Source organism: Mirounga leonina, unplaced genomic scaffold, assembly GCF_011800145.1.
Source record: "Mirounga leonina isolate KUSES-001 unplaced genomic scaffold, KU_Mleo_1.0 Mir_98, whole genome shotgun sequence".
In the NCBI taxonomy this organism is placed as follows: domain Eukaryota; kingdom Metazoa; phylum Chordata; class Mammalia; order Carnivora; family Phocidae; genus Mirounga; species Mirounga leonina.
Window position 1 is genome coordinate 7,186,533 of NW_023270921.1, and position 18,481 is coordinate 7,205,013.

The window sequence follows — 18,481 nt, forward strand, 5'->3', positions numbered from 1 at the left end:
ATGTATCACATTAATTTTAGTATCCACATTCACACAGTTTTTATTTTAGAGATGTAGCATACTTTAATCCCTACTGATGAATTTTTGTTGGTTGCTTCATTTGCTCTTACAAACAGTCCTGTGTTATACAGAACTATAAATATATTTATGTGGACTTGTTAGAATATTTTTTTTTTTAAGTTTTTTTTTTATTAGCGAACGAGAGCCTGCGTGTGCATGCAGGGGCAGGGGGAGAGAGAGTCCTAAGCAGACTCCGTGCTGAGTGTGGAACTGGGCTCGATTTCATGACCCTGACATCACGAACTGAGCTGGAACCAAGAGTTGGGACGTTTACTGACTGCGCCACCACAGGCACTCCTAGAGTATCTCATAGAGATTCTAAAATGTGTATTTGCTGGACCAGACTCTTTTCCTCTATACTTGGACCAGCTTGCATATTGGATATTACATGCTTATTGGGTGCAAAATTTATAAATTTGTTTTGAGTCCTTGCTCTGAAAATGGAAAATACCTTGTATATTTTTTTTTAAGGCTTTACAATTTTCCAAACAGTTTCACCTGTTTCCTATTGATCTTTACAAAAACCTTTTTAGTAAGGCATTGTTAGGATAACTTTATTTTTGCAGATAAAGATGGTAAGGGGTTAAAAATTTGCTGGTGTTGGCATGACTATTAAGTGATTGAACAGGTTTTCTTTTTTTAAAGATTTTATTTATTTGAGGGAGAGAGAATGAGAGAGAGAGAGACACATGTTGAGCAGGGAGCCCGATGCGGGACTCGATCCTGGGACTCCAGGATCATGACCTGAGCTGAGGGCAGTCGCTTAACCGACTGAGCCACCCAGGTGCCTGAAGGGGTTTTCAGCCCTCTTCCTTTTTTCTTATTATTTTTGTTTTTTATGTCAAAATTTGATTCTATGCCCTCAGAGGTTAGATAAGTTTGGAATTTGAAAAGGAGCAGGAGTTGAAAGATAACTAAATTAATATGTTTCTTGTCAATACTGATATTTTTTCACATTTTATCTCTGAAGTGCAGCTTAGATATACAGGCATATCTCATTTTGTTTTGCTTTAGGATGCTTTGCAGATATTTTTTTGCAAATTATAGGTTTGTGGCAATCTTAACACGGAGCAAGTTTATTGGTGCCATTTTTCCAACAGTATTTGCTCACTTTGTCTCTGTCACATTTTGATAATTCTCAAAATATTTCAAACTTTTCCATTACTATATTTGTTAATGGTAATCTATGATCAGTGATCTTTGTTATTGTTATAGTTATATCGGGTCTCATGCCCATCCATATAAGACCGTGAACTTAATGTTCAATAAATGTTTTGCGTTTTCTGACTCCTTCACCAATGGCTGTACCCCATCTCCCTATTCCCTGAGACACAACAATAGTGAAATTAGGCCAGTTATTTAACCTTATAATGGCTTTTACCTGTTAAGTGAAAGGAGGAGTCCCATGTCTCTTCTTCACATCAAAAGCTAGAAGTAAGCTTAATGAGGAGGGAATGTTGAAAGCTGGAATGGACCAAAAGCTAGGCCTCTTGGGCCAGTTAGCTAAGTTCTGAGCGCAAAGGAAAAGTTTTTGAAATTAAAAGTGCTACTCGAATGAACACACGAGTTATAAGAAAGCAGAGCAGCTTTATTGTGGATATGGAGAAAGTTTGAGTAGTTTGAGGATTGAACAAGCCACAACATTCCATTAAGCCAAAGCCTAACCCAGAGCAAGGCCCTCACTCTTCAGTTCTTTGAAGGCTGACAGATGTGAAGCAGCTGCGGCAGTAGAGTTTGAAGCTAGCAGACGTTGGTTCATGAGGTTTTAAGGGAAGAAGCTGTCTCCGTAAAATAAAAGTGCAGGGTGAATCAGCAGGTGTTGATGTGGAAGCTGCAGCAAGTTCTTGAGAAGAATTAGCTAAGATAATTAGTGAAGGTGGCTACACTACATAATAGATTTTCACTGTAGATGAAACTGCCTGATATTATTAGAAGCGATTCATGGGACGATGTCAAAACTATCAAGGTGAACAGGAGTTAAGAAGTTGATTCTAGCCCCCATGGATGATTTTGAGGGGTTTAAAACTTCAGTGGGGGAAGTAACTGCAGATGAGGTAGGAATAGCAAGAGATCTAGAATGAGAAGTGGAGAAGTGCTGCAATCTTACGATAAGACTTTAACAGATGAGGAATTGCTTATGGATGAGCAAAGAAAGTGGTTTCTTGAAATGGAATCTACTGGTGAAGACGCTGTGGAGATTGTTGAAATGACAACATGATAGGATATTACATAGACTGAGTTGTTAAAGCAGTGTCAGGGTTAACTGAGAGGATTAACTCCCAGTTTTGAAAGAAGTTCTGTGGGTAAAATGCTGTAAACAGCATTATATGCTATAGCAAAATTGTTAGTGAAAAGATGAGTCAGTTGATGGGGGAAAACTTCATTGTTGTCTTTAAGAAATTGGCACAGCCACCCCAGCCTTCTGCATCCACCACCTTGATCAGTCAGCAGCCATCCACATTGAGGTAAGACCCTCCACTAGCAAAAAGATAGGACTCACTGAAAGCTCAGGTGATGGTTAGCATTGTTTAGCAATAAAGTGTTTTTTAAATTAAGGTAGGCACACTTTATAGAAGTACTATTGCACACTTAATAGACTAAAGTATAGACATAACTTTTATATGCACTGGAAAACCAAAAAATCTCCTTGACTGTTTATTGCAATATTCTCTTTATTGTGCTGGTCTGGTACCAAACCTGAAATGTCTCTGAGGTATGCCTGTAATGAAAAGTGGATTAGCCAGGAGTGAACTGATTCACTGGCTGACATGCAGCCTTTTAATAACTTTAAAATTTGCAGGGTACACTTTCGGGGGTGCAGGCAGAATCAGAATGTCGAATGACGTGTATGGGTTCATTTGTGAAAAGTTGTATACCGGTAGTATAGTTATCAAGAAATTCTAATAGCAGTCATCTCTGCATTGGGGTACTTTGTGCCTGTATCAGGTTTTCCTGATCCAGTATTAAAATGAAAACAAAACAATTGAGGATATAGATGAATTAAAGCTATGGGGAATTAAAATTTGAAGCTCTTAATGCATCAGCAGAAATTATTAAAAGTTACTCTTAAACTTCACCTGCTTGAGTTACTGAGTTTTATTTTAAGTAGGTTCTGTGCCCAGCATGGAGCCCCACGTGGGGCTTGAACTTTCAGGACCCTGAGATCAAGACCTCAGCTGAGATCAAGAGTCGGACTTAAATAACTAAGCCACCGAGGTGCCCCAGTTACTGGGTTTTTAGTGGAAACCCTTCATATGCATTCTCAGATATATAGAAGGATTGGACTCTCCAAGCCTGTGGGAGGGTACAGATGTCCTTATCTGTATCAAAAATGCCTGTTTTTTCTAGAGTGAAAACAGGAACTTCTGTTTCATTCTAAGTAGCCTTCCTGACATGAACTACAGGATTTTTCCCAACACAGTCATCCTGCTCTGAAATCTGGAGCTTACTTATGTCTTGTAAACTAAAGTGTTCTGCCTAATTGACCAAATCTATTTCCATTCAGCAAATATTGAGTGACATGAAGGGGGTAGATCTATGATGGCATACAGAAATGAAAAAGCAAACCCATTCTTGCTTCTAGGAGTCTGTCAGTGAGGCACGTGGGTACCAAACATGAAAAAGCAAGTATCTAGTCTTAGGCTACTTGAAACTGACAAGTAAATTATCTCTCTGTTTTTCAGATTTTATGGAAAGAACTCTTCTTATGTCCATGGGGGGTTGGATTCAAATGGAAAGCCAGCAGATGCGGTCTATGGACAGAAAGTAAGCATCTCAAGTTTTCTGTAGGTTGTTAGGCAGTTAGAAAATAACCCATACAATTGAGGCAGATACATATTTGGTAGATTTACTGATATTTAAAGATCAAATTTTTTAATTTCTTTTTTAGAAATTTTGGTATTCATAACGATTTGGTAAATATGATAGCCATTGAAAAGCTTAAGGTTTTTTTGTTCAGGATGTAATTTGTTTTAGCATGGGTATCATTCATTTACTGTAAACATTTTTTAGGTCTGTCAATTCAGGACAATTTTAAAAAGTTCAGGGTGGTCATTGGGAATAAACTGTTCTAAGGCAAATTAGAGTAGGGGCTGTGTAGTTTGTGATTTAAACATGGAGATTATCTCTACTTGTGTTGTATTAGGAAGTTCTTTGTTGTTGGAGATTTTGTAAATTTTACGTCATTAACTCTTGCCTTGATTCCTTAGGAGATCCATAGGAAAGTGATGTCACAAAACTTTACCAATTGTCACACTAAGATTCGCCATGTTGATGCTCATGCCACTCTGAATGATGGTGTAGTGGTCCAGGTGATGGGGTTGCTCTCTAATAACAACCAGGCTTTGAGGAGATTCATGCAGACATTTGTCCTTGCTCCTGAGGTATGAAAAAAGAAACAATGAAAGGTTATGCATATCTTTTTAGAAACTATTCATTTTGAAATTTCAAACTTAAAAGTTGTAATAATAATACAGTAATTCATACTCCTTACCTAGAACCACTGCCAACACTTGCCTATATGTTTGTAATTCTTTTTGTGTTTACCTGTCATTTTAATTCAAAACCATTTGAAAATATGTTGGAGACAATCATGCCTAGTCATCCTTAGATACTTTTCCTAAGTGTAAGGAATACTCTTTCATAACCACAGTACAATTATCAAATTTAGGAAGTATTGATGTTAATATAGTTAGCAATCTGTAGCCCATATTTAAATTTTGGTGATTGTCCCAATAATAATCCTTTATGGTATTTTTTCTTTTCCTGGTCCAAGATTCAATCCAGGATTACACATAATATAATATAGCTGTCCTGTCTCCTCAGTCTCCTTAAACGTGCAATAATTCTTTAATTTTTTGTTTTTCACGATATTGACATTTTTGAGGAGCACAAAGTACTTTGTAGAATACCTCAGTTTGAATTGTCTGATATTTCTTTATGATTGGATTTAGGTTATATTAGGAAGGCACTAGATGTCATTTAGTCCTATCAGTGATGTTAACAATTGATTACTTAAGGTGATGGTCACCATGTTTTGCTGCTGTGAAGTTAGCATTTTCATTTTTCTTATTAGTAAATTGTGGTGGTTATCCTTGAGACTATGCAAATATCTTGTTCTTCATCAAACTTTTGTGTGCTAGTTTTAGCATCGTTCTTGCTGGAGTCAGCTGCTACTCTAATGGTTATAGATGGTGATTATCTATTTCTATCATTTGGTATTCATTAGTTGGCATTTTACAGTAAAGCACTCTGCCTTCTGTCTGCTGTTATTTGTGGAGTGTTTGTTTATTTAATGGATTTAACCCACTAATTAACTTAATGTCTAAAATGTCCCAGATCTATTAAGTCTGAGCTCCTTCAGGCTGGCTTCTGTTGTTTGTTTTTGGCGAGGGGAGCACTTTATAACTTTTGTGGAACAAGATGTTTCAGGCTCATCTTGGACTTTCCCTGCTCTAGCCCCAGCCCCCGTTCTGGTATCTGCTGTTTCTTCAAGGAGCCCTGGTTCTTTTTAGTTACCATGCTCGTCATGAGAGGGCCACAGGTTTATGTTGAATAATTATTATTTATTTATTTTTTTAAAAGATTTTATTTATTTTTTGACAGAGAGAGACACAGCGAGAGAGGGAACACAAGCAGGGGGAGTGGGAGAGGGAGAAGCAGGCTTCCCGCAGAGCAGGGAGCCCGATGCGGGGCTCGATCCCAGGACCCTGGGATCATGACCCGAGCCGAAGGCAGACGCTTAACGACTGAGCCACCCAGGCACCCCTATGTTGAATAATTATATTTGTACTGTCTTTCTGACTGGTGCAGACTGAACAGAGTCAGGACGCCTATCTGCATAAGCATGTGGATGGAAGTGGCTCAGTAGCGATTAGATGTTTTCTTTAGCATTACCCCTAAGATAATTTTCTGTCCAGAATGATGAATCTAAAACCCCTATCCTTTTACTGTTAGAAAAATTACAGGTTTCATTTTAGTTATGAGTTTTAGAGGATGGCTTAGATTATCTGTAGTATAAAACTTGATGGAGTTCTAACTATACAAAGAATCATGTAGGATATGATTACCAGTTATTTCCAGTTTGCTTAAAGTTCCTTTTCCCATTAAAGAGGAAGAATCTAACATTACCTTAGTATGATACATTTTTACATGAACTGTCTCAAAGCAAATACTAATACTCAAAGCTGTGAGGTGGTATTTTTTTTTTTTTTAAATAGATGAGACAGTATTAGTAACTGAATAACTAGTTAATAACATAGTTGGATTTATATTCTGGTGTGTTTTCTACCTAGTGTGGGCAAACGTTTTCAGCTCTACCACCGTTGAGTGCTTATATCAATATTGTTGGACACAGATTAAGGGAATTTTAAATACCCACTGCAGTTGGTATTACGTTTTTATTGTTCAAAAAATGATTTGAGGTGTGTGGCATCTTACATACTTAGAGCTTTACCAGTGTTTGGGTGTCCATCTGCTGGTATTTTAAGGAAGCAATATATTTGAGTGTAGTTTTTAATGGCTATAATGTAGAGCAGGGTTTTTCATCCTTGGTGTTATTAACATTTTGGGCTGAATAATTTTTTTGTGGCTAGCTGTTCTGTGCATTGTGGGATGTTTAGCAGCATCCCTGCCCTTTTCTCAGTAGTTTCAGTTGCACTCCCCCATGTGAAAACTGAAATCTCTCCAGACACTGCCAGATGTCTTCTGGTGGTGCAGTATTTTCCTTAGTTGAGAACCACTGGTGTAGGGTGACTTGGCTTTTTCAAAGTCTGCTGAATAAATGAAAAGTTTTTGTTGGCATTGCAGGGCTCTGTTGCAAATAAGTTCTACGTTCACAATGATATCTTCAGATACCAAGATGAGGTCTTTGGTGGCTTTGTCACTGAGCCTCAGGAGGGTAAGTTACTTGTCTAAATTTTTTTTTGATGGCATCAGGTTGACTTGAAGACAGTATGGGTTTCTTGAAAAAAAATTTTTTTAAGATGTTATTTATTTATTTGACAGGGAGAGACACAGTGAGAGAGGGAACACAAGCAGGGGGAGTGGGAGAGGGAGAAGCAGGCTTCCTGCCGAGCAGGGAGCCCCATGTGGGGCTCGATCCCAGGACCCTGGGACCATGACCTGAGCCGAAGGCAGATGCTCAACGACTGAGCCACCCAGGCGCCCCATTGAATGTTTTTATTATACTCTGTATTCTTCATTAATAACTTCTAATTGTCAAGACGGAGGAAGGGTCTGCGTTTTTAACCTACATGGAGCTAATAGGTTAGCCTATTTCATGGAAGACCTGAAACTCCTAAGTCAGTAGTAGGTATACTCACTGCAACAGTGTTAAGCATTTTTGCCACAATTTCCACGGGACACCATGAAGTCCAGATGATACCTGCATTGGAGTAGGGTGCATTTTAGGAGTGGAACCCTAAGTTTAAGGAATCAAAATCTTTTATAATGGGCAGTAAACATACCTGCCCTTTGCTCTAGAGGGAGACACTGTTTTTCTGAGGCTGTTTGCTGTATAAATGTTCTTAAAAGATAGTTTGAAACAAAGGGTAGCCATTGCCTTAGTTGTAAGATGTGCAGATACGTGAGAAACCCATGACGAATTGCCTCTAAACACTAATAATAATCAGTTTATTAGTGTTTTCTGTATGGCTGAAATGATTCTAAATGCTTTATATTTATTGTGTAATACAACAGGTTTATAGATAAGTACTTTAAGTACTATTCTTATTTAATGGATTAGGGCACTGAGATGCAGAGAAGTAATTCACCTGATACTGTATATCTAGTTAGGTGGTAGAGCCTGCATTGGATTATGGACAGTATGACCTCAGACTCCCATGTTCTCAGCCCAAACACTAGAATTAAGCCTTAATTCTGTCCTTAAAGCCTTTGCCATGATATTACCAATTTGCTGTGCTTTATCTATATATATATGTGTGTGTGCTTATTTCATTACTTCTTTTTTTTTTTAGTTTCGTGTGTAAGATACAGTGATTCCATACTTCCATACAACACAAGTACACCTTTTAATCCCCAACACGTATTTAACCCATTCCTCCATCCACCTCATTACTTTGTTGAGCATGGTGAGCATTGTGAAAGTGAATATAAAGCTGACCTTTGAACAACATGGGGGTTAGGGGCACTGCCACTTCCCCACCCCCCCCGAAAATCCCCATTTAACTTTTGACTCTACAAAAACTTAACTACTAATAGTCTCCTGTTGACTGGAAACTTTACTGATAACATAAACGGTCAATTAACACATATTTTGTATGTTGTATGTATTATGTATTAAGGTAAGCCAGAGAAAAGGAAATACCATTAAAACTCTAAGGAAGAGAAAATACATTTACGGTACTGTACTGTATTTATCAAGAAAAATCTGCGTATAAGTGGACCTGCACAGTTCAAACCCTCTTGTTCAAGGGTCATGTGTATTTGAGAATTAAATAAGCACGAATTACTTGAAATTTGTTTTTTTATATAGAATCTGAGGAAGAGGTAGAGGAACCTGAAGAAAGACAGCAGACACCTGAGGTGGTACCTGATGATTCTGGAACTTTCTATGATCAGACTGTCAGGTAAGAAAAGCTTTGTTCATCTGTCCAGAGCTGCATGAGAATTTAGGTTGTCTCGTCTTTCCCTTTGTTGGAGGGCAGTCATACTCTCTCAGAATTATTTCAGAATATAACAGTAATTTCCTAGAAGAAAGGTTTTGCTTTTGATATCACTGAGCTAAGAAAAATAACTTGCTTGGCAATAAGTGAAAAATAGATTTTGGGATCTCTTATCAAGTATTTAATATATCAAGGCATTGCATTAAGTGCTTTGGGGGGAAATAAATATGTTCAAGGACTTATTTAAAGATCAGGCATAAATTGGTAGAAATTCAGACATGAATTAAATAGCAGTTAATTTCAATAAGTAACTCAGACAACAAATGTGTGACTGTCTTAAGCTGTGTTTTTTCCTCTGCATCCAGAACAAAAATGTTTGATAGGAATAGAAATGAATATTTACTTGTTGCCATGTGATATGAAACCGTTGGTGTTAGTATTTAATGCTTAAAGGATATTTTCATGTATTTATTTCTCAAGGTGTGGTGATGGACTAACCACATTTACTCATCTGGGTTGCTGGTTGAAAATCTATTGTCCCATCACAGACATGCCAAATTAGAATTTCAGGGGGGAAAACTGCAACATTAACAAACACTCCTTGTGATTTATGTGGAAGTTTTAAGAGCTAGTATTCTAAATCATAAATAATGTCTTTTTTTCTCTAAAATTGTGATTTATTATGAGAGGCTTTTTTGATGGTAAAAATTGCATAATATAAAATTTACCTTCTTAACCATTTTTAAGTGCATTGTGTAGTAATGATTAATTATATGCACATAGTTATGCAACCAGATCTCTAGAACTTCTCATCTCTCAAAACTAAAACTATATCCATTAAAAAACTCTTTTCCCCCTTACGCACAGCGTCTTTTGTTATGTGTGGTAGGTAAATGGGTGAGAGTTTTGGGATTATAACAAACCATGATTTGATTCATTTTGATCTATTTTGATGTATTTGCTTATCAGAATTTAGCAAATCTGCAGTTAAGATTTGCTCATTGAGTGCTCTTCTAAAAAACTGTCTTTTTTTAATATTCAGATAATGGAATTCCTAGATTTTTTTTGGAGAGCTATTTTCTGGTTCAGGTTTCTATAGTTAATAAATACTTGGGAATTTCTTGCTAAATCAGTAGAGTCAGAATGATATTTCTCTAATTTTCCTGTGAAAGCAATGACTTAGAAGAACATTTAGAGGAACCTGTTGCTGAACCGGAGCCAGATCCTGAACCAGAACCAGAGCAAGAACCTGTATCTGAAATCCAAGAGGAAAAGTCTGAGCCAGTATTGGAAGAAACTGCTCCTGAGGATGCTCAGAAGAGTTCTTCCCCAGCACCTACGGACATAGCTCAGACAGTACAGGAAGACTTGAGGGTATGCAATATGTCTTTCTTCTTACTCTATTTCTGGTTGATTTTTAAAAATCTCTCTTCTCCTTTATTATTGTTACATTGATTTTTGTAGGTACATTTTTTGGTTCAGGGAAATTTCTTACATATTGAGCCATCCCTCAGATAAGTAAGATAGATGCATATTGTTTTATAAAAGTAACTTTCCTCCTCTCCCAAGGAAACTTGAATACTTTTTATTAGACCAGAAATTTCAGGTGTTACTTTATCACCATATTAATAACCCCTCATTTTTTAAATATTTTGTTTCAAATTATGACATGCTTGTTAGAACCAATAAGAGAGAATGTATCTTTCTGAAAAACATCATGGCACAATAGACTTACTCCTGCTTTTTTTCTGAAATCTAATTGAGGATAACTTTACAGTAGAAGTAGAAACAAACTATGAAATATAGCTACTTTTTTATTTAGAATACTTGATTTCAAAAGTTTGAAGCTTTTCAGTTAGTCCTGAGTCTCATCAGGGTGATGTTAACTGAAATCATAGAACCTTTACATTTGTGAAGGAATATGTTTTAATGCTTTATTTATGGGGTCAGGGTTCTTATGTCATTTATCTAATTGTTAATTCAGGTGCTTCTGGGCGAGGCATTGTTCTAGGTATGGGAACTATTGGTTAAACCGATAGTGTTCTTGGTCTCTCTCTGGCAGTAATGAGGTGAATAGGAAAGAGAAATGTGCAATGACTTCAGCTTGCCAGTAGAAAAGTAGGTTGGCTGGATTGGGAAGGAATAACTAATTAGGTGGCTATTGTAGTAGTCCTGGAGATAAATACTGATAACCTGGGATGAAGGTTGTGGCAGTGAAGATAACGAGGTAAATAGCAAGATTTGGTAAGTTTGATATGGATTAAAAAGGTGTTCAAGGTAATTCTAAAGTTTGTCATTGAATTGATGTTTGTGCCATCAGTTGGAATCATAGGAAGAGCTGGTTTTGGAGGAATTTTCTTTGATTCACAAACTTGAAATTGAGTGAAACGAGCTTCTTAGGACTAAACTTTCAATATTTTGCTGTACTTGATGACTAGTTCTAGGGAATTTTAGTACTAAATTTTGTAAGTAGGGGGAGAAAAGGAATCTCGAGATACTTACAAAGTAACTCCATTCTACCTGTGAAAATGTGATTCATATGTATAAGAAATGAAGAACTAATAGCTTTTATATTGTTTTGATATGGGTAATCAATTAATGTTGTTCCCTTAGACATTTTCTTGGGCATCTGTGACCAGTAAGAACCTTCCACCCAGTGGAGCTGTTCCAGTTACTGGGATACCACCTCATGTTGTTAAAGTACCAGCTTCACAGGTGAGTTTCTAAGCTTGTATATTAGGCCCATTTGCTTGTATTTCATGTAATTTGGTTTCACATAGGTTTAGAGAATGTGGGAGCTGGTACAAAGAGTAGAGAAGAGATGGTTTTTAATAATTTCCTTTGTGAGAGAATTGTCATTTTCTCTTTTATTTATTTGAGAGAGAGCATGAGCGTGCACTTGTGCGCGAGGGGAGGAACAGGGACAAGCCCACTCTGCACTGACTGCAGAGCCCCACATCGGGCTCAATCCCAGGACCCTAAGATCATGACCTGAACTGAAACCAAGAGTCGGATGCTCAGCCGACAGCCACCCAGGCACCCCTGTCATTTTCTCTTTTAAACCTTATTGTTAGCTAAGAAACTTTACAAGAAAAAAGGTCAGCTTGCTTTGTTTTTACACAGACGTTGACTTATAAATTTTTCAGCCTCGTCCGGAGTCTAAGCCTGAGTCTCAGATTCCACCGCAGAGGCCTCAGAGAGATCAAAGAGTGCGAGAGCAACGAATAAGTATTCCTCCCCAGAGGGGACCTAGACCAAGTAAGAGCTCAGAAGGGTGACTTGTCTAGTTTGGGGGAATTTGAGGTGAGAGCTTGTGTCTTAGGGGTGGTTGATATTTTCTACTTTAAAAAATTCTGGAGCTGGGGGAATTACCTGGGTTTAGGGGTGGAGAAAAAAATTATTGAATGAAATAGTCACTGAAAAATGTCTTTCTCTGTCTTTCATTGCTATTTTTGTTTAAGTCCGTGAGGCTGGTGAGCAAGGTGATGTTGAACCCCGAAGAATTGTGAGACACCCTGATAGTCACCAACTTTTCATTGGCAATCTGCCACACGAAGTGGACAAATCGGAGCTTAAAGATTTTTTTCAAAGTAGGTTGAGTTTTATGTATTTTTAATTTTTACATTTTTTTTTTTTTTTTTTAAAGATTTAAGAGCGAGAACAAGAGGGGGGGATTGTGAGAAAGATTGGGGGCGGGCAGAGGGAAAAGCAGATTCCCTGCAGAGGAGGAAGCCCAATGCGGGACTTGATCCCAGGACCCTGGGATCATGACCGGAGCCGAAGGCAGATGCTTAACTGACTGAGCCACCCAGGTACCCAAGTAGGTTGAGTTTTAAACACTAGATTCATCCGCAGTGTTGTCCAATAGAAACAGATGGGCCACATACATAATTTTAAGTTTTCTAGTGGCCACATTTTTTTTTTTTAAAGATTTTATTTATTTCTTTGAGAGAGAGAATGAGAGTGGGGAGCGGCAGAGGGAGAAGCAGACTCCCCGCCGAGCAGGGAGCCCGATGCGGGACTTGATCCAGGGACTCCAGTATCATGACCTGAGCCGAAGGCAGTCGCTTAACCAACTGAGCCACCCAGGCGCCCCACATTTTATTTTTTTTAGCGGTCACATTTTAAAAAGTTAAAAAGAAATCTGAATTTAATTTTAATATTTTATTTAACCCAATGTATCTAAAACATCATTTCAGCATGTAAAAATGAGAGAGATTTTATGTTTTTCTGTACTAAAAGTTTTTGAAGTCCAGTGTGTATTACACTTAATGGCACTTCTTGTTTCGGAATTGCCACACTTCAAGTGGTCTGTATCCACAGGTGACTAGTGGCTATCAGTGGATAGTGTGTATGTAATATTTAAAGGGAATGTTCTAATCAGTTATTTGAGAGTCTGCGTTTCGCTTGCAGGTTATGGGAATGTGGTGGAGCTACGCATTAACAGTGGCGGGAAATTACCCAATTTTGGTTTTGTTGTGTTTGATGATTCTGAGCCTGTTCAGAAGGTCCTTAGCAACCGGGTAAGCAGTTTTTCATCTTGATTTGTTTTTTTTTTTTTTTAAACAAGAGTATCTTGGATCTTTGAATGTATTCATCCTTAAAACTATGTCTTCTAAGTAAAGTACAGTTGATTCCAACATGTTTGGGTAATATATTCCATGGTGATTGGCCATTACTGTTAAAAGACTTGCCTGGGAGTTTAACAAAACTTATGTCTAAATATCTTAATTTTGGAGCCATTGAATGTGAAGAGATGAAATAACTATTAGTTACCAATGCACTGAAATTTATGCAGATTTCTTTCCTTGCGGGGGGGTGGTTCTGGTTTAGGAGATGAACTACAGTGTTAACTTTTAGCTGAGATAACTTAAAAGTCAATTTTCCCTGGGCAGTTTTGATATATGGCTATTATCTGGGTCTAACTGTGAGGAGCTTCTCCTTTTATTCTATAAGTTGTCTAGGTTTGGAGTCACCCTGCCTGGAACCACTTTTATTAACAGATCGCTTCTTAACAGTACTTTTTAATCATAAGAGGGATTTTGTAGAATTGGAATCTTATTACTTTGTATTTCTTAAGGAACCCTTCCCTTCTCCTACATCTTTCATTAGCCAAAAAAAAAAAAAAAAAAAATCACTTTTTAGTAGTAACAGTAGAGAAAAACAAAAGTGTAAATATTTATTTACTGAGATGGGTGTGGGAGTTTAAAAATCCCACTTTTTAAAAAAAATTGAGGTGAAATTCACATAACATAAAGTTAACCATTTTAAGGTGTAAAATTTAGTGGCTTTTAATACATGTTGTGCAACCATCACCTGTCTTGCTACAAAACATTTTTATCAAAAGTAAACCATTTATCCATTAAGCAGTCCTTTCCCATATCTTCTCTCCCCAGCCCTTGGCAACAACTAATCTTTCAGTCTCTGCAGATTAAAACTATGTATTTTATTAACCATGAAATAGAAATGTTGTAGATCTTTTTTTTTTTTTTTTTAAGATTTTATTTATTTACTTGAGAGAGAGAGAATGAGAGAGAGAGAACACATGAGAGGGGATAGGGTCAGAGGACGAAGCAGACTCCCCGCCGAGCAGGGAGCCCGATGCGGGACTCGATCCCAGGACTCCAGGATCATGACCTGAGCCGAAGGCAGTCGCTTAACCAACTGAGCCACCCAGGCGCCCGAAATGTTGTAGATCATTATTTCCCAGAGGTTCTGTAGAATCTCTGATGTTCTTCACAGTGTTGATGGCTATACTGTAAAACTTAATGTTGTGGTTTTAACATTATATGAGCTTTAATCTGCAAATGTGTATTTAATCTTTCAAACTATTTGACCACTTTTTATGAAGCATCGCCTGCAAAACACTTAGAAATGAGGAGAGAACAGTGGCTTACCTTAGCATAGCCACAGAATACTGAACCTAGAAATGTCGCATAGGCTTTGTGCATAAATCCATCATTCAGCATGCAAAAAAGATCCAGTAGCCAGCCTTTTTGGTGCAGGCTTGAATTGATCCTTAGAGGGTCTGATATTCCCAGTGGGCCAAAAGAGGTCAGACCTGATAACTGGCTTCTTAATTGTCCAAGTAAGGAGTTTGTTTCATTTAATGCACCTGGATAAGCTGTGGCATCTTTATGCTTAAGAATATTTTGAAATAAAATTTCCTCAGAAAGGAGCTATATGTTTGGTACATTTTTCTCATTCAAATTACTTTTACCCTTGTGATAACTCCTCAGAGATGTCTTCAGTTACTACCTTTTAAAACATGCCCAGCCCCAACCTCTCTCCTTATCTTTCAGACTTTAATATGGTGGTGTTTTTTTCATTGTATGTAGAATATTGCCTGGAACAGGTCTTCAGATTAATGTGTTTGAAAAGGTTTATATAGTGTGAATATTAAAATGTTGAAGAGATTTTTAATATTTTAGTGTTAATGTACTTATGAATGTACAAATACAAATATGCATTTAATCAGAATTTTATTTTTTGTTTTTTTTTAAAGATTTTATTTATTTGAGAGAGTGAGCGGGAGTGGGAGAGAGGAGAGTGCAGGGGGAGGGGAGAGGGAGAAGCAGGCTCCCCATTGAGTAGGGAGCCTGATGCAGGGCTCAATCCCAGGACACCAGTATCATGACCTGAGCAGAAGGCAGATGCTTAACTGACTGAGCCACCCAGGCACCCCTAATCAAAATTTTAAATATGTTACAGTTAGAGTTCTAAAGAGACCTTTCTGGGGCGCCTGTGGTTTAAAGTGTATACTTGCCTGTCAGGATGCCTTCATTTGCATTCTGCTTCCATTGTTCATTATGTTGTGACCTGTGGGTTAGTTCCTTAACCTTCTTGGCCCTTAGTTTGCTGGTCTCTCAAGTAGGTGTAATGACAGCCCTCATATGGTTGTGAATGTTAAATGAGATAATAGGTGTGAAGTATACAGAACACTTCTCTCCATAGTAAGCACTGTTAGATATTTACTTTTAAAAAATATGTCACTTAGAAAACCAGTGCGTGCCAGTGAGGAGCATAAATTGAATTCATTGTAATCTCGAGTAACCCTTTATTTTCTACTTTAGATCTGTTGGACTAAAAGGCAGGCCCAAGACGTAGGATATATCTTTTTTTCCTTTGCTGAGCTCTGTTATCTTTATTATCTTCAGTATTTTCCAAAATTTTGTTAAGGCAAATAGCATTTTGTTACAATTTTGTTTAGATGGAATTAATGATGTTTTTGAGATGGATATGTACTTTGCATAAATAATGTGCAGCACAGTCTTTCCACATTAGGTGATGATGGAAGATTATTCTAAGCCTTCATATCCATGGGGAAGGTGGCAATTCTTATTTATATTCAATAATGTAATTCTATGGGAAAGTAAGATTTACTCTAAGGAGTACGAGAGTTACTCGTGCTGCTGTGTTGTAAATTGTCTTTTTTTGAACTAGCTTGCATACCTAACTCCTCCCACCTTTGCATGTATTTGTTAATTGGGAGAATTACGTGTTCTGAGTTGGAAATAAAAACTGAACTGAGAACATAGCTGATTTGTAAGCTGCTGGTTCTTCGTAATAGCTTTCTTGATATTTGGTAGTTGGAAGCCCATAAGCACATAAGCACTGTGTAAGTCTGCTTACCTTGATTCCTGCAGCCCATCATGTTCAGAGGTGAGGTCCGTCTGAATGTGGAAGAGAAGAAGACCCGAGCTGCCCGGGAAGGGGACCGTCGAGATAACCGCCTGCGGGGACCTGGAGGCCCTCGAGGTGGGCTGGGTGGTGGAATGAGAGGCCCTCCCCGTGGAGGCATGGTGCAGAAACCAGGATTTGGAGTGGGAAGGGGAATTGCTCCAAGGCAGTGAATTGCTCTTCAGTTGATCTTCACGCAGCAGTACAAATCTCCTAGCTCCTGCAGAATGGTGAATTTCTTACACCAGCGTTTGGTATCCTGGAGTTTGACCCTAGTTTATTATAAACTGCTTAAGTTTGTACAATTTTACTTTTTGTGTTAATTATGTGTGCTCCCTTTCCCGCCCTTCCCTCTCCTCACCTTTTAGTCCTTCACTTCCAATTTTGTGGAATGATATTTTAGGAAAAACAGATTTTTAAAGAAGAGAAAAAGACTGAATTTCCTTGCTTTACTTTTGCATATACAGACTGGATTTTTTTTAACAGCCGTTTCCCCAAAGGAATGTGTCTTGCTTATTACTGACATTTGGTATGTTTCATTCATTGGAATATTTCTTATTTTCTATGTGTTTCAAAAGCCTGTGATAAACACAGGATTTGATAAACATTTTGAAGGCAGGAAAAATCCAAATTGTTTCTTCTTTGAGAGTCATGACTACCTTCTGGTGTGTAGAAATTGCCATTGGAAAAATTGACAGTTTGATTCTTGCTGGTATGGTTAAAATAAAAGGTGTTAGTAGAGTTTTTTTTTTTTTTTTCTTTTGATATGTGATCACAAAACAATTATAAACCTGTTTTTACCATTTAAATTGTGAGAAAGGTTTTAATGTCTAGAATGCAACTGATCTAGATTTCTTTTGAAGTAGTTTTTTCATGTTTAATTTGTATTTGTAAAAAAAACAAAACCCAAAAACAAAGAAACCCCAAAATCCAAATAACACAAAACCAGAGCAAAACTTTTGTGCCTTCTATTTATCTTTGATTCCAGCCTTGGCAGTTGTTTAAAGAAAAAAAAAAAAAAGTCTAGATTTGTTTTATCAGGTGTAGAGTATGTTGGGAATTGAAGAATCCCTCTTTTACCTGGTATGTCTTCTGTTCATTTGTTACGCCTTATTCTTAAAATTGAGTCTCAAACTGGAATGCCTTTAAGGACAGATACACTTCTATGAGAGGTCCTTTGACCTAAGTAGTCCAGCATTTGTATTAAGTTTTATTTCGGTAAATATTCAGAATCCTAATCATAGCCCATAAAAAGGAATATGACTTTAATATTGGACTTTGTGCTTGAGTGTCTGCCCGTTTTTTTTTTTTTTTTCCTTTAAATCATAGCCATATGGTAAATTTTCTATTTTGTTATGGTTCTCTTTTATTGATGGGCATGCAGTGGGTGTTTCTTGGAAATGGCCAATTTTTATTAAAATATTTCTGGAAGAAAATTTAATCTGGCAGTATAGACTAATATTCGTTTTACATAGTATGTTAATTTTTTGAGTGCCGTGTGTGAGATGGCTGAAGGTTTTGTTTACACATTTGTGAAGCAAACCTTTGTGTGATAAGTTGTCATACTAATTGAAGGGCAACGAGGTTGTCAAATTTAACTTATTTATTTTCTTAACAGTGTTCATCATTAGGACTGTTTGAGGATAGTATATGAGTAGGAATAGGAATGTTTGTTTTACTGTTACTGGGAAACTCAAGGATTGCTGAAGGGTGTAGTCTTAAAATGAAGTTCGATATTATTGGTCCTCAGTACCTGAAATATTTGAAAATTGGCAACATCTCCTTCATAAAGATATGTAACTGAGTCGCATGGCTGTTTTTGGGTCAGCTTAAATAACTATTTGGTAACCACTTCATTTGGCCCAGGCCAGCGATAATTGGAAGACATTCAACTTGTACTTTTGTAGCTTATATTAAGCCTGTGGTGGAAATAAAAAAACTTAGCTGGAGTTGTTTTTGAAAAAAAATATTAAGTTGTAGTAACTGTAAGGTCATAAATTATGGATAACCTAGAAATCATTTTTCACAAGTAAATGTTAATCCATACATTTCACTAGGCATTTTTCCTACTCAGTAGTTTAAGGGCACCAGCTGGATGCCGTGATTCTCAACCCGGG

The 18,481-nt window shown here is 37.4% G+C and overlaps 1 protein-coding gene across 4 annotated transcripts in view; it reads left to right on the top strand.

Moving 5' to 3' along the window:
• Nucleotides 1-18,225, top strand: part of LOC118006685 (ras GTPase-activating protein-binding protein 1) — a 32,000-nt gene extending 13,775 nt beyond the window's left edge. For 3 of the 4 annotated variants that reach the window (XM_034999441.1, XM_034999442.1, XM_034999443.1), the window contains exons 3-12: nucleotides 3,744-3,825; nucleotides 4,269-4,442; nucleotides 6,868-6,958; nucleotides 8,555-8,648; nucleotides 9,857-10,058; nucleotides 11,298-11,399; nucleotides 11,831-11,942; nucleotides 12,146-12,274; nucleotides 13,098-13,207; nucleotides 16,331-18,225. In XM_034999441.1, coding sequence (XP_034855332.1) covers nucleotides 3,744-3,825; nucleotides 4,269-4,442; nucleotides 6,868-6,958; nucleotides 8,555-8,648; nucleotides 9,857-10,058; nucleotides 11,298-11,399; nucleotides 11,831-11,942; nucleotides 12,146-12,274; nucleotides 13,098-13,207; nucleotides 16,331-16,537 — 1,303 coding nt within the window. In that variant the 3' untranslated portion in view covers nucleotides 16,538-18,225. The remainder of the gene's footprint in view (nucleotides 1-3,743; nucleotides 3,826-4,268; nucleotides 4,443-6,867; nucleotides 6,959-8,554; nucleotides 8,649-9,856; nucleotides 10,059-11,297; nucleotides 11,400-11,830; nucleotides 11,943-12,145; nucleotides 12,275-13,097; nucleotides 13,208-16,330) is intronic. The other variant, XM_034999440.1, reaches the window with a different exon arrangement.
• The last annotated feature ends 256 nt before the right edge of the window (nucleotides 18,226-18,481 follow it).